This window comes from Heteronotia binoei, chromosome 17 (genome assembly GCF_032191835.1).
Source record: "Heteronotia binoei isolate CCM8104 ecotype False Entrance Well chromosome 17, APGP_CSIRO_Hbin_v1, whole genome shotgun sequence".
NCBI lineage: Eukaryota > Metazoa > Chordata > Lepidosauria > Squamata > Gekkonidae > Heteronotia > Heteronotia binoei.
In genome coordinates, this window is record NC_083239.1 from 22381234 (window position 1) to 22392872 (window position 11639).

Here is an 11639-nt window from a genome sequence, read left to right on the forward strand (position 1 = left end):
CCTTTCTCTCTCATGTCCTCGCCTCTAAAGGGAGGGGAAGGAAAGGCTTAGGAGCACGAGGGGTGTGTGTGTGTTTTTCCAGTCACGTGATACAAAAGACGTCAATTAAAGCGTTTATATGGGAAGTGACTACTCCGTCGTCATGGTTATTCCCAAACACCCTTTACTCCCTCTTCTTCTTCCTCCCCATGAGAGGCAGATGGTGCATCAGCACCAGAGGTGGGCTGGATCTGCAGGAGCGCAAAGGTGGCCCTGGCTCTCCTCCATCTTCTCATCGGCATCCTGCTTACTATTTTAGAAAGGTTTCTGGAGGGCATGGATTTGCTCCCAGCGTCTCCATCCAAGACCTGGCCAGACTGGATCTCTCCACTGTTTTTCTGTGGCTACTTCACTGGCTGTGGCAAATCGTGAGGTCTTCAACAAGAATGTGTGAAATGAGAGAATGTTCTCCACTTTCCTATGACCACTTTTGAGTGTTCCATTCCAAAGGGAGAATGTTGGCTGATGGGGCTTGTGCCAGCCTGAGTAACTGCCACTGTCCCCACCCTCTGGAGGCAGCCTTGCAGCCACCTCTGGCCTCCGTAGGATGGACTACAGAAGGTGCAGATCAATGGCTGTACTTCACTATGCTGGATTTGGCTGCACCAGGTACCAAATTCTTCACCCTAACCTAATGTCCCAGGATAGTTTGATTTCGGAAGCTAAGCAGGGTTGGCCCTGATTTGTACTTGGATGAGAGACCACCAAGAAAGTCCAGGATGGTGAGGTAGGCAATGGCAAATCACCTGTTTGTCTCCTACCTTGAAAACCCCATGAGGGGATTATTTTACGTTGGTTGTGACTTTGACAACACATTCCACCACCACCAAATTTTCCCATACATACCATGACCTTATCACAAAACCACAAAATACACATTGCCATTATCCTGAGACTAGAAATCTCTTCAGCACCTTGGCTGACTAGCAAATGTGGGGTTGAGAGGCACAGAATTACTGTGTACCTGCCTCCACACAGACCTCAATTGCTCCATGCTGCAGAGCCAAGAAACATGCACAGACTCTTTACTAAGGAGTTGGAAATGCAATAGCTTTTGCAGGTTTAAGTGAGACAGCAAGGCAAAGGAGGCCTTGCAGATAGGCAAAACCCCTTCAAAGCCAGACACAGCAAGGAAAAGTAGTCCTAGATAGATAAAGCCTCTGTAAAGCTGCTGTGCTTCTGCCTACTCCTGGCCTTTAGATCAATTACAAAGTGAATCATTTTGCAAACTTGTACCTGCCCTGCCAAGGAAAACTACTCAGCTTCAGTGGAGCAAAGAGGAGTCACATGCATGACTGGGGTGGAGGGTACCAACCCATCTTGAGCTGGAGAACTGAATGGCTCTCTAGTTAGCAGCTTTTCTTCCTCTGTTTAATAGGCAAAAGAACAATAACTATGATGGGTAGGTACCTGTGACAATTAGCAAGAGGGCACTGTGTATCAGACTGCTACTTCTCTATATTGGCAGTCAAGTCCTTTATGGAGCTAGGATTTCACAGATCCCGCTTTCATACTTGCAGGCCGCAGCTCTTATGCCCAGGTTGCATCCTCTTCCACTATCAACTGTTCTCCTTAGGCCTGTATCCCTTTCTTCCCACCCAAGGAATTTAGCCAAACTATCAGATTAAATCTTCAACTATGCCCCCCTCCACTTTCAGTTGTAGAAGGGTTAGTAAATCCAGTTCAGCTCCTGACACAAACGTAGGACCAACTCCTGATAAGTCAATCCCGCACACTCCAAAGAGTGTGCCACAATCAGAGACAAGTTGGACCAGTGAAACAAACAAGCCAAGTCTCCCACAGCAAAGGATGGCTGAAAATAAACTCAACTCTTTTAAAGAATGCCAAAGAACAGAAATGTCATCTATTGCAGTGTCTACTGTAGGTGTCATGAGCCCTGATGAGGAGCTGGAAGGGTTAACAGACCTGGAAGAGTTGCCAGCCAGTTCCTCAGCTGAACAAACAGCAGCTGGCCCATCAATCACTCTCCAGGCACCAGTGTCAGCTGTTGACAATCAATCTCCTCCAAGCTTTCCTCCTCCCATCTCAAGAGTTTGAAGTAGGCTCCAGAAAGAACTTTCAGACGAAGACATGAGGGACACCGATGCTTCAGATCTCTCAGCCCTGAGTTCTAGCAGAGTCACTGCCACCCAGGGAGCAGGCTGATTGAGACTCCCATGTAGCTCCCACCCAGGACCTGGTAACCTTGTGGAAGCAACAAATATATTCTCTGGCTTCCATCCACGCTCCTTCCTGATTCCTGACCTGCTTGATTTCCTTGGCACCCTGACCTTTTGGACATTGACTTCTGATTCCAGTTTGTGATTCTGCATTGGTGACTTGGCTCCTGCTTGACTTCCTGGACGTTGACCTTGGACTGGCTTTGGACTCCTGCCTGCATCCTGAGAATGTGACAGTAGGTCTCACCTCTTTTTCACTGCAACATAATATAGAACATCTGTTCTTCTTGAGATTGCTCCACCCTTCTACATCTACCTGTGTCTTTTGAATGTAAATCAGTGTTAAAAATGTCCTCTCCCTAAAAGGAAACTTAAAAAAAAACACTATTAGAGTTCCCTTTTTCTAGTTTTTATTTCTATAACAGTATTTACTCGTTTCTTTTACCATGGTTTGATTATAAGGCTTTCTAACTTTGAGATGCCATCATTATAAAATGGCCTTTTGAAGCCATCTATAAGTCATACTTGTAGGACTTGTGGCACAGAGTGGTAAGCTGCAGTACTGCAGTCCAAGCTCTGCTCACGACCCGAGTTCAGTCCTGGCAGAAGCTGGGTTCAAGTAGCCATCTCAAGGTTGACTCAGCCTTCCATCCTTCCGAGGTGGGTAAAATGAGTACCCAGCTTGCTGGGGCTAAAGTGTAAAAAGCAATGGTAAACCACCCCGTAAAAAGTCTGCTGTGAAAACATCGTGATGCCATGTCACTCCAGAGTCTGAAACAATTGGTGTTTGCACAGAGGACTACCTTTACAAGTCATACTATACTCCAGCAAAGAGCTGTTGTTAAGCAGCATGAAGTTTTCTTGCAAAGCCCACAAATTATAGGGAACATTCACCCAAAGAGTACTTTACACAAGGAATTCACCGCTGCAGGAAGTGGCGGTGGCTTCAAGCACAGACAGCTTCATGAAGGGATTGAATAAACATATGGAGCAGAGGTCCTTCAGTGGCTATTTGCCACAATGTAGAGAGGAAACACTATGTCTGGGACATAGTCTCTGTATTCTTGGTGTTTGGGAGGGCAACAGTGGGAGGGTTTCTGGCGCTCCAGCTCCACTGGTGGGTTTCCTGATGGCACCTGGGGTTTTTTGGCCACTGTGTGACACAGAGTGCTGGACTGGATGGGCTACTGGACTGATGCAGCATGGCTTTTCTTATGTTCTTAACATTCACATTTTTTATATTTTACATATATTCAAGAACTTATTGCTCCTTATACAGGTGTATACAAGCATTGTTCAGTATTTACAAAGTCTTTTTTTAAAATGCAAACTTTTTTAAGCTATGCATTTATCGAACAGAATAATGCAATCATATTAGAATGCGACTGTATTATTAACTTTCACTATATAAATGAAGTAATACTTTGCTTCTTGTCCCTGATGTATGTAGTAGGGTTACTCCTTCCTTTTGTTATATTCTTTAAGTGCCTTAAATATCAGAGTTTGCTAAATATTTAGTTCAATAAATGCTTTAAATATTAGCTTGTTATATAAATATTTATGTAGTTATTCCTGATGAAGAAGATCCTGAAAATATCAGCATTGGGATATAATTTATTTTGGGGTTCTGTTTGAGGTTTTCCAGTTAATCAATGATCAGGTTGTGAGCAGAGAGTTCTGGCAGTTTAGCCTGCAAAACTGTAGTTAAAGCTATGAAGAACTTAAAACCAAAATTAACACACTGTTGTTGGTCAAGCTGCTTAGAAACAGTGTGCAAAAGGACAGCAGATCTTGAACCACACACAGATGGACAGGTGAATAAACAAATGTTTATTTCAAAAAAAAACCCCCAGAATTTATCAAAATAGAACTAGAGGTACAGAAGCATAACCTATTAGAAATTTCAGAGAATTTTAATGTACAAAAAGACTAAGAAACTTTCTCCTTAAAAAAATACTGAAATCCCTGAAACACCAAAGAAGGCATAGCCAGCCAAGGAGGGATAGTGAAGCCCTGACTCAAGAGAGTAGATTTCAGTGAGGAACAACCAGAACAAGGTCAGGGCACACTGCCAGTCCCATTCATTTGCCCTTTGGCTTAAGAAACTCCTTCCTCCCCTTGTCTCGGCCACCAAAGGTGCGAACTCTGTGGATGAGCTGTAGCTGTTTCTCAATTGTGGTCCTGATATCCACATCATCAGGGATGTGGACGTAGCGAATGTTCCTTCCTGTCACAAAGAGGCTGTCCATCCAGGAGGAGCAGCCATGCTGGTCTGTGAATGTTGCTTCAGCCAGGTGCACGTTCATGAAAGCGTCAACATTAGTGATGCGGCCCACAGCCACACTCTCGTTGCGCAGCTCCACTGTGGTGACCCGTCCATGGAGGCCCTGCAGCAGGATCACCAGACTGTTCTCAGAGATGGTGCGCTCCTTAACAGAGTGGCTGATCTCCATCTAATGGTTAGAGCAAAAACATCATGTCAAATTCAGTATCTGACATGCATCCAGAAGCATTACCATCCATGGCTGTAGAGATGCATCTTCCAAGTGTAGATTCTGGTGAAGGGCAAAGCAACAAGGACTTAAGATAACCTGTTTGGGAGCTGTTGAGATATGGGGGGCTGTTGTGGTTTTGTGTACCTTCATTTAATGCATTGTGAGTGACAGCGCTGAGAATGGGTTGCAAGCAGTTAGAGCTAAGCAATACTGAAAGGCCCACCAAAAAGACTGAAGCAGGAAACAATTCTGGGCTTGCAAAGCTGCAAAAAAAATGAGGAATGGACTTTCCATTAAGGCTTATGGGCATTTACCAATAAACATTCAAACAACTGGGTGGATCAGCCAGAGAAAACAAATAAGAAAATAAGGGGCTGCTCAGCTAAGGACAATATATAAAGGGAAATCCTGTGAGGGAAAGAGAAATCTTCATAGATTGTTAGGGATTAAAGTTGGGTTCTGGGTTTGTAAACGTTGAAAATCACTGATATAAAGTGATATATAGGCTATATTCTTATAGTTTGGTAGGCTAAAAGAAATCCCACTGTGTTCACCTTTCATCTCTTCCATTATCCTTCTTATTCTTACGTTCTGAATAAAACTAAGCTGGTCTTAAAGGTGCAATCGACTCCTATTTTGTTAAGATAACCCAGTAGATATCATGCCTGCTGGGACGTGAAACGTTGAGAACCAGGAGCCCCGGCACAGTTTGTAGCATTCAAGGTTCTGAATATTTCCTCAGTCTCCTCATGAATGCTGCCAATCTCCAGGTGAGGTCTGGAGATCCCCCCCAAATTACACCAGACTACAGAGATCAATTCCCTTACAATAAACAGCTGCTATGATCTCTATGGCATTAGAACCTTCTGAGGTCCCTCCCCTCCCCAGGGTCCACCCTCAACCTAGAAGTGGCAGCCGTACTTTCCCAGGAACTAGCAGCCGCTTTGCCAACGAACACAAGCAGACCCAGTCTGCAAAGCTGAGCTTGTTTCGGCAGTGGCCAAACCACGAACCTGGGCTAAGCTTGCAGGCGGTAGCAGCGCCTCGGCCAGGGAAGCCTAAGAGCAGGCTGGTTTTGCGAGCTCAGCCCAAAGCCCGTTCAGGGGGCTCATTTCCGACAAGCGGCGTTGAAACGCCGCACCCGTCAGAAATAGGGATAGAGTGCCTCGGATGCTGGATGCTCCACCGAATGCTGTTAGCGCCACCGCCCTCTCCGCCTACCGACCTGCGCACGTTCTCAGCCCAGCAACATCCCAAGACCTCTCTCTCTCGACGGCACTGGGGAAAAGCCTGGACCCCGTACCACCGACTTCCGGCTTGAGCCCGCTTCCCGACCCCAGCCAAGTACAATTTCCGGGGTCAAAGCCCCACGCTCTTCAGCCTCTAACAGGCGGGGTTTAAGAATAACCGGTTGCTATGGGAGCCTCGAGACTCCACTTCCGCCCAGACTGGATGCCTAGGCCGATACTGCGCCCCCTAGAGCATGAACCTTACTTGCGAAGGCTGCCTTTTACTGGGCAGGGGGCTCTCTACCGCCTTTCTCTGTAAGGTGGTCCCTGATAGAATACGAACAGGTTTTGGCAGTTCGGCAGATCTTTTGTTTAAATGAGGCAGAATACTAGGACTCCAATGCGATTGTGGTGCAGCCTACCAAACTATTTTCCAAATGTCATCCGGCTTTTCAGGGAGATGTGACTCATGTGGGGAGGGACGGTGGCTCAGTGGTAGAGCATCTGCTTGGTAAGCAGAAGGTCCCAGGTTCAATCCCTGGCATCTCCAACTAAAGAGGATCCAGGCAAATAGGCATGAAAAACCTCAGCTTGAGACCCTGGAGAGCCACTGCCAGTCTGAATAGACAACATTGACTTTGATGGACTGAGGGTCTGATTCAGTATAAGGCAGCTCCATATGTTCATAGCTCTCTGAATTCTCCCCAGCAGCGACTGAGTGTATTAAAAATCTAGACATTGGTATTTAGGAGGATTGTCCAATTGGTTTGCATATCATAATATTGACCTGGTTACATATATTATATTATTATATTCTTCCTGTGTGTAATTCTGTCATATGAGAGCGAGAGCTGTGTAAAGGCATAAAATAAATAAGCTTTCTGCTAAGGATGGTGAATCACAGGAGCCCTTGTAGGGACATTTTTGCTTCTCCTTTGTACCTGTCAAGTGAAGAGTGAATGTAAATGCCATTTGTTTCTCAACAAACCCATTGCATGAATGCTACCATCTGGAGCACCCTGGTTTGGGAGGAAGACTGACCCTTCCCATCCTGCATGGAAAAAGCTTTGCAGCCTTCAGTCACGTGCTCATGTGATGCTGCATCCTATGCCATGCTGGCACTCAGTTACCTTTTGGGATTCACTTTTGAAGCCTTGCATGGGGAAGGCAGGCCTCTCTACAGGTGTGTCCCTCAGCTGAGACCTGGGAGAGCTGCTGCCAGTCTGAGTAGTGGTTTCTGATGGCACTTCAAGTGGCTGCTGGGCCTTTTTGGTGGGGATGTCCTCAGTAGGGATCCCCTAGAGGGGCACATTTTATCTGGTTTTGAGGCAAGTGGTAAGGGCCATTTTGCCACAAGAAAATCTGGAGTTTATTTAGTCCACCCAGAAGCACCTTCCAAGACAGATGTGGAACCATGTGCCAATATAAAGCAAAGATATGGGATTGGAATGCGCTTAACATGTAGAGATGAACACATACAGTTGCCTGTCTCCAGGGGGGAGGGCTGTGTCAAGCATGGCTAATTCTGATCAATAACTAATGGTTTTAGGGCCTGACTAAAAGCAGACCTGGGTAGGATCCCAGAGAATCAAATGTTGTTAGTTTATTATTCTTTCCTGGCTTTCCCCTTGCTTTATGACTGTTAATTAGAGGGAACAAAGCAATCAGCACCTTCCCATGAATTCTCCTCTGGGAGGATGAGCCATCTGGGCATTGCAAGGCCGAATGTCTGATAACGCCCTGGGAATGTATGTAGTTTTGATATTCTATGTGTGAACGCTCCCCTGCTTCCCCTCCTGTAGAAATCCCTTTGAAATGTGTCTTAAAAGTTGTGCATCAATGTATCGGTTTCATTCTTCTCAAGCAATGGCTTGAGCCAAAGAATCGATCTATCAATAAACGTAGTCTTTGTATCAATTTTGACTCGTCATTGAACCCACATGCTTGACATTTTGAGAATAATCCTTTTTGAAGCTTAATCGCCCTGGCAACTTTATAACCGAATAGCTGAAAAGATTCCAGGAGGCGGTGAGTTTCATGAACCTGAGGAAGGGGTGCCGTACCGTGGCATGTGCTGGATGCCCAGAGAGGACCAGGCTTGCCTCTCCAGATCCAACAGCTCCTGGTCACCCCGGCAGTGGCAGCCGTGGACCTCCACCACCACAATGGACGAGGCCCCAGTGCGGAGAGAGGCCATCCTAACCAGACACATGCGCCGGGTGAAGATGGCCAACAAAGGGGGTGACAATCCGGGACCGGTGGAGCCGGAGATCGATACCATCGTGGTCGTTCCCCTGCCAGACGGCGATCCTGATCCGGGCGAGAGGGATCCGGATGCCCCGGCCCCAAAGGAGGAGGAAGACAAGGTGGCCTGCGAGTTCCGTGCGATGGTTCGCAAAGAGGTGGAGGACATCGCCAAGGGACTGCGGGATGAAATGCAGGCGATGACCACTCAGATGGTGGGGGAGTTCACCAGGCAGATCAACTGAGTCCTGGGACTGCCCGGGCCCTGGAGGGCTCACCCATCCCCTCTGGGCAGACAGCCGGCAGCCCCGGGGGCACCGGCCGCTCCACCACCTGCGGGACCAGCACCTAGGCTGGCAGCACCTCCAGTGCCCAGAGAAGGGGGCTGTGGGCGTGAATTGGATGCCACTTTTGATGGGGACCCAGAGGAGGTGGAAGACTTCACGATCCAGGCTAACAGCTACATGCACTACTGGGGGAACACGTTCCCCAACGAATTCAGTTGAGTGGACTACCTGGGATCGAAACTGAAGGGGGCCGCCAAAAGATGGTACATGAGCCTGTACAAAGCCATGAGTCTGGAACTGGACTATGTTGCTACGTTCCTCCAGGCTTTGATGGCTCAGTATGAAGACCCCCTCCAAGAGACCCGGGCGTTGGTGGCCTTGCATGACATGCAGCAAGGGTCGAAGTCGATTTGAGAGTACGCTGCGGCGTTCCGGGCCAACGCCGCAGAAGTGAGAGGGTGGAGTGAGCTGATGAAAATCGAGCATTTCACCAGAGGGCTGAATACTGGCATCCTGGATTGAGCCCTTACCCAAGCCAGACCTGCTACGTTGGTGGGATGGATCCAATTGGCGGGTGAGGTCGAGACCAACATGAAGTGGGTGGCCATGCAGCGCCAGCTCCAAAGCGGCAAGGTGAGCCAAGACCCAAAGACGGGGGCCAAACCAGAGGTGAAGAAAGCACAAGGGGGAGGCGGTGGTGGGAAGGCCGCAGGGCCCCGCAAGTGTTTTCGATGCGGGGACCCCAACCATCTGGCCAGCAATTGCCCCAACCCCCCCTCGGGTGCCTCCGAGTACGTCCAAGCCCGGCACCCCAGTGCCGAAGAAAACACCGAGCCGCCCTAAGGAAGCGGCGAAAGGCAGCGTGGCAGCCGCAGGGGAACCGGAGGATGAAGCCCTCATTGCTGATGAGCTGAGTGAGCTGGTGTGGATGGATGAGCCGTTGGGAAACGAGGACGACCTGCTCTAAAGGGTGCCAACCAGCAGGTCGCGAAGGAACCGGCACCACTCAGGGTGAGAGTAACGGGGTCACTGTATTTTGTACCAGTGAAACTATTGAACAGTAGACTCAAAAGATTTGTACAGGTGAAAGCCCTAATTGATTCCGGGTGCAATCGAGACTTAATCACCCCCAAACTGGTGGACGCCTTGGGGTTGGTCACCATGGCTCTGCCCTTCCCCATACAATTTGAACAAATGGACAGGTCAGTTATGCGGGGGGAGCCCTGTGTACTAGAGACTCAGTTGGTGCCTGTGGGGATCAAAGGGCATTGGGACCAAGAGACGTTTGTAATCACCCCCTCATGTTCATACGATGTGGTCCTGGGGGTGGGATGGTTGGCTAAATATGAATCAAGCATCCGGTGGGGGGATCAAACTATAAAGTTTGTTGATCCACTGTGCAAGGCGCATCTTTGGAGTCTGGACTGGGACCTGTGACCTCCTCCTACGAAGGAGAAGGTCTGTTTGACTATGGAGGAGGTCTCAGCCATCCCTAAGGCCTACCAGGACTTAATGGGGGTGTTTAGTGAGCAGGGAGCGGACGAACTCCCCCCCCCCCCCCCACAGGAGCACCGACTGCGCTATCGAACTGATACCAGGGCAGTCGCTGCCTAAAGCTAAACTATACTCCATGGGCTGGGCAGAGAAAGTGGAGTTGCGGAAGTTCCTAGACAGGAATCTGAAACGGGGTTTTATCAGACCGGTGACGGCCCCCCACGCCACCCCCGTTTTATTTAGGAAGAAGGACGGCATGCTCCGGCTTTGCACGGACTTTCGCGGGATTAATGGGATTTCGACCTCAAATGCCTATCCCATCCCCCTCATCAAAGACTTGTTAAGCACGGTGTCCGAAGGAAAGATTTTTACCAAACTGGACTTGAGGGATGCGTACTTTAGAGTACGTATAAAAGAGGGGGATGAATGGAAGATGGCTTTTAATACCCCTATGGGACAATTTGAGTATTTTGTGATGCCATTTGGACTGCAGGGAGCACTGGGGGTGTTCATGAATTTTATCAATGATGTATTGTGGAAGTTTTTGTTCAAGGGGGTGGTGGTGTACCTGGATGACATCATTATTTATTCTCAGGATGAAAAGTCTCATGTAAAATTGGTGAGGGAGGTGTTAAGCACCTTATTGGAGCATAAGTTATACGCCAAACTGTCCAAGTGTGATTTCCACAAGACCGAATTAGATTACCTAGGGTTTCAGGTGTCAGCACAGGGGTTGGCTATGGATCCGGCAAAAGGTAGAAGCAGTATTGGATTGGGCTCCCCCGAGGACACGTAGACAACTACAGTCTTTCCTCGGGTTCGCAAATATCTACAGAAACTTCATTGCGGGGTCCGCCCAAATCATGCTCCCCCTCACAGAGTTGTTAAAACGAGGGGGAAGGGACCCGAGGCAAAGAGACCGGGGGCCTGCCTAAATTGGACACCGAAATGCCAAGAGGCATTTGACAAACTCAAACGGCTATTTACTAGCGAACTGGTCTTGGCCACCCTAACGAGTTGCAGTCCTTCATTGTGCAATGTGACGCCTCCGACGTGGCCGTAGGAGCCATTCTCATGCAAAAAGACGAAGAGGGGAGGCTGAGACCCTGAGCATATATTTCCAAAAAGTTCTCGGCAGAACAGAGGAACTGGTCGGTGTGGGATAAAGAGGCGTTTGCTGTAACTTATGCTTTAAAAACCTGGCGGTCGTGGAAGGGGCCAAAATCCCCTTCGAGATCTGGACGGCCCATAAGAATCTCGAAGCACTTACTGGCCGGAGAAAACTGAGCGAAAAGCAGATTAGGTGGGTTGGGTTTTTCTCCAAGTTTGACTTTGTGCTAAAGCATATTCCAGGAACCAAGAATTTCTTGGCTGACGACCTTTCTCGCTTGCCACAGCACAACAGCCAAAAGGAGGAGGTGGTAGACTCCTTGGTTCCCCCCTCCCAGGTAGCTGCTGTGGTGACAACATGGTCTAAAACCAAGCATAATCAGGAGGGGTGGGGAAAAGAACAGATGGCTTTAGAGACAGAAAAAAAGGGTGATGACCGACCGGGGGAAATTCAGAAGAAAGAGGATGGATTGTGGTATCGGGGGGAGAAGCTGTACGTCCCCAAAACCATGAGAGCAGAGGTCTTACTCAAACAAACTGGCCGGTCATTTTGCGAACATG

The 11639-nt window shown here is 48.4% G+C and overlaps 1 protein-coding gene across 2 annotated transcripts; it reads right to left on the reverse strand.

Annotated features, from left to right (window-relative positions):
* Positions 1-4028: 4028 nt before the first annotated feature.
* On the reverse strand, positions 4029-6175 carry LSM10 (LSM10, U7 small nuclear RNA associated). Of its 2 annotated transcripts, none has more exons than XM_060258597.1 (2): positions 5940-6175; positions 4029-4672 (listed from the first exon to the last, which is right to left on the reverse strand). In XM_060258597.1, exon 2 carries the CDS (start codon positions 4670-4672, stop codon positions 4301-4303), a length of 372 nt encoding a protein of 123 aa, XP_060114580.1. In that variant the 5' UTR covers positions 5940-6175; the 3' UTR covers positions 4029-4300. The 2 variants fall into 2 exon arrangements, with proteins under 2 accessions (XP_060114580.1, XP_060114581.1); XM_060258598.1 differs by having other exon boundaries at positions 5728-6090.
* Between the last annotated feature and the right edge of the window lie 5464 nt (positions 6176-11639).

What these genes read in the sequence shown, in the direction of transcription:
- LSM10 (XM_060258597.1), bottom strand. Translation starts at nt 4,672, where the DNA reads ATGGAGATCAGCCACTCTGTTAAGGAGCGCACCATCTCTGAGAACAGT.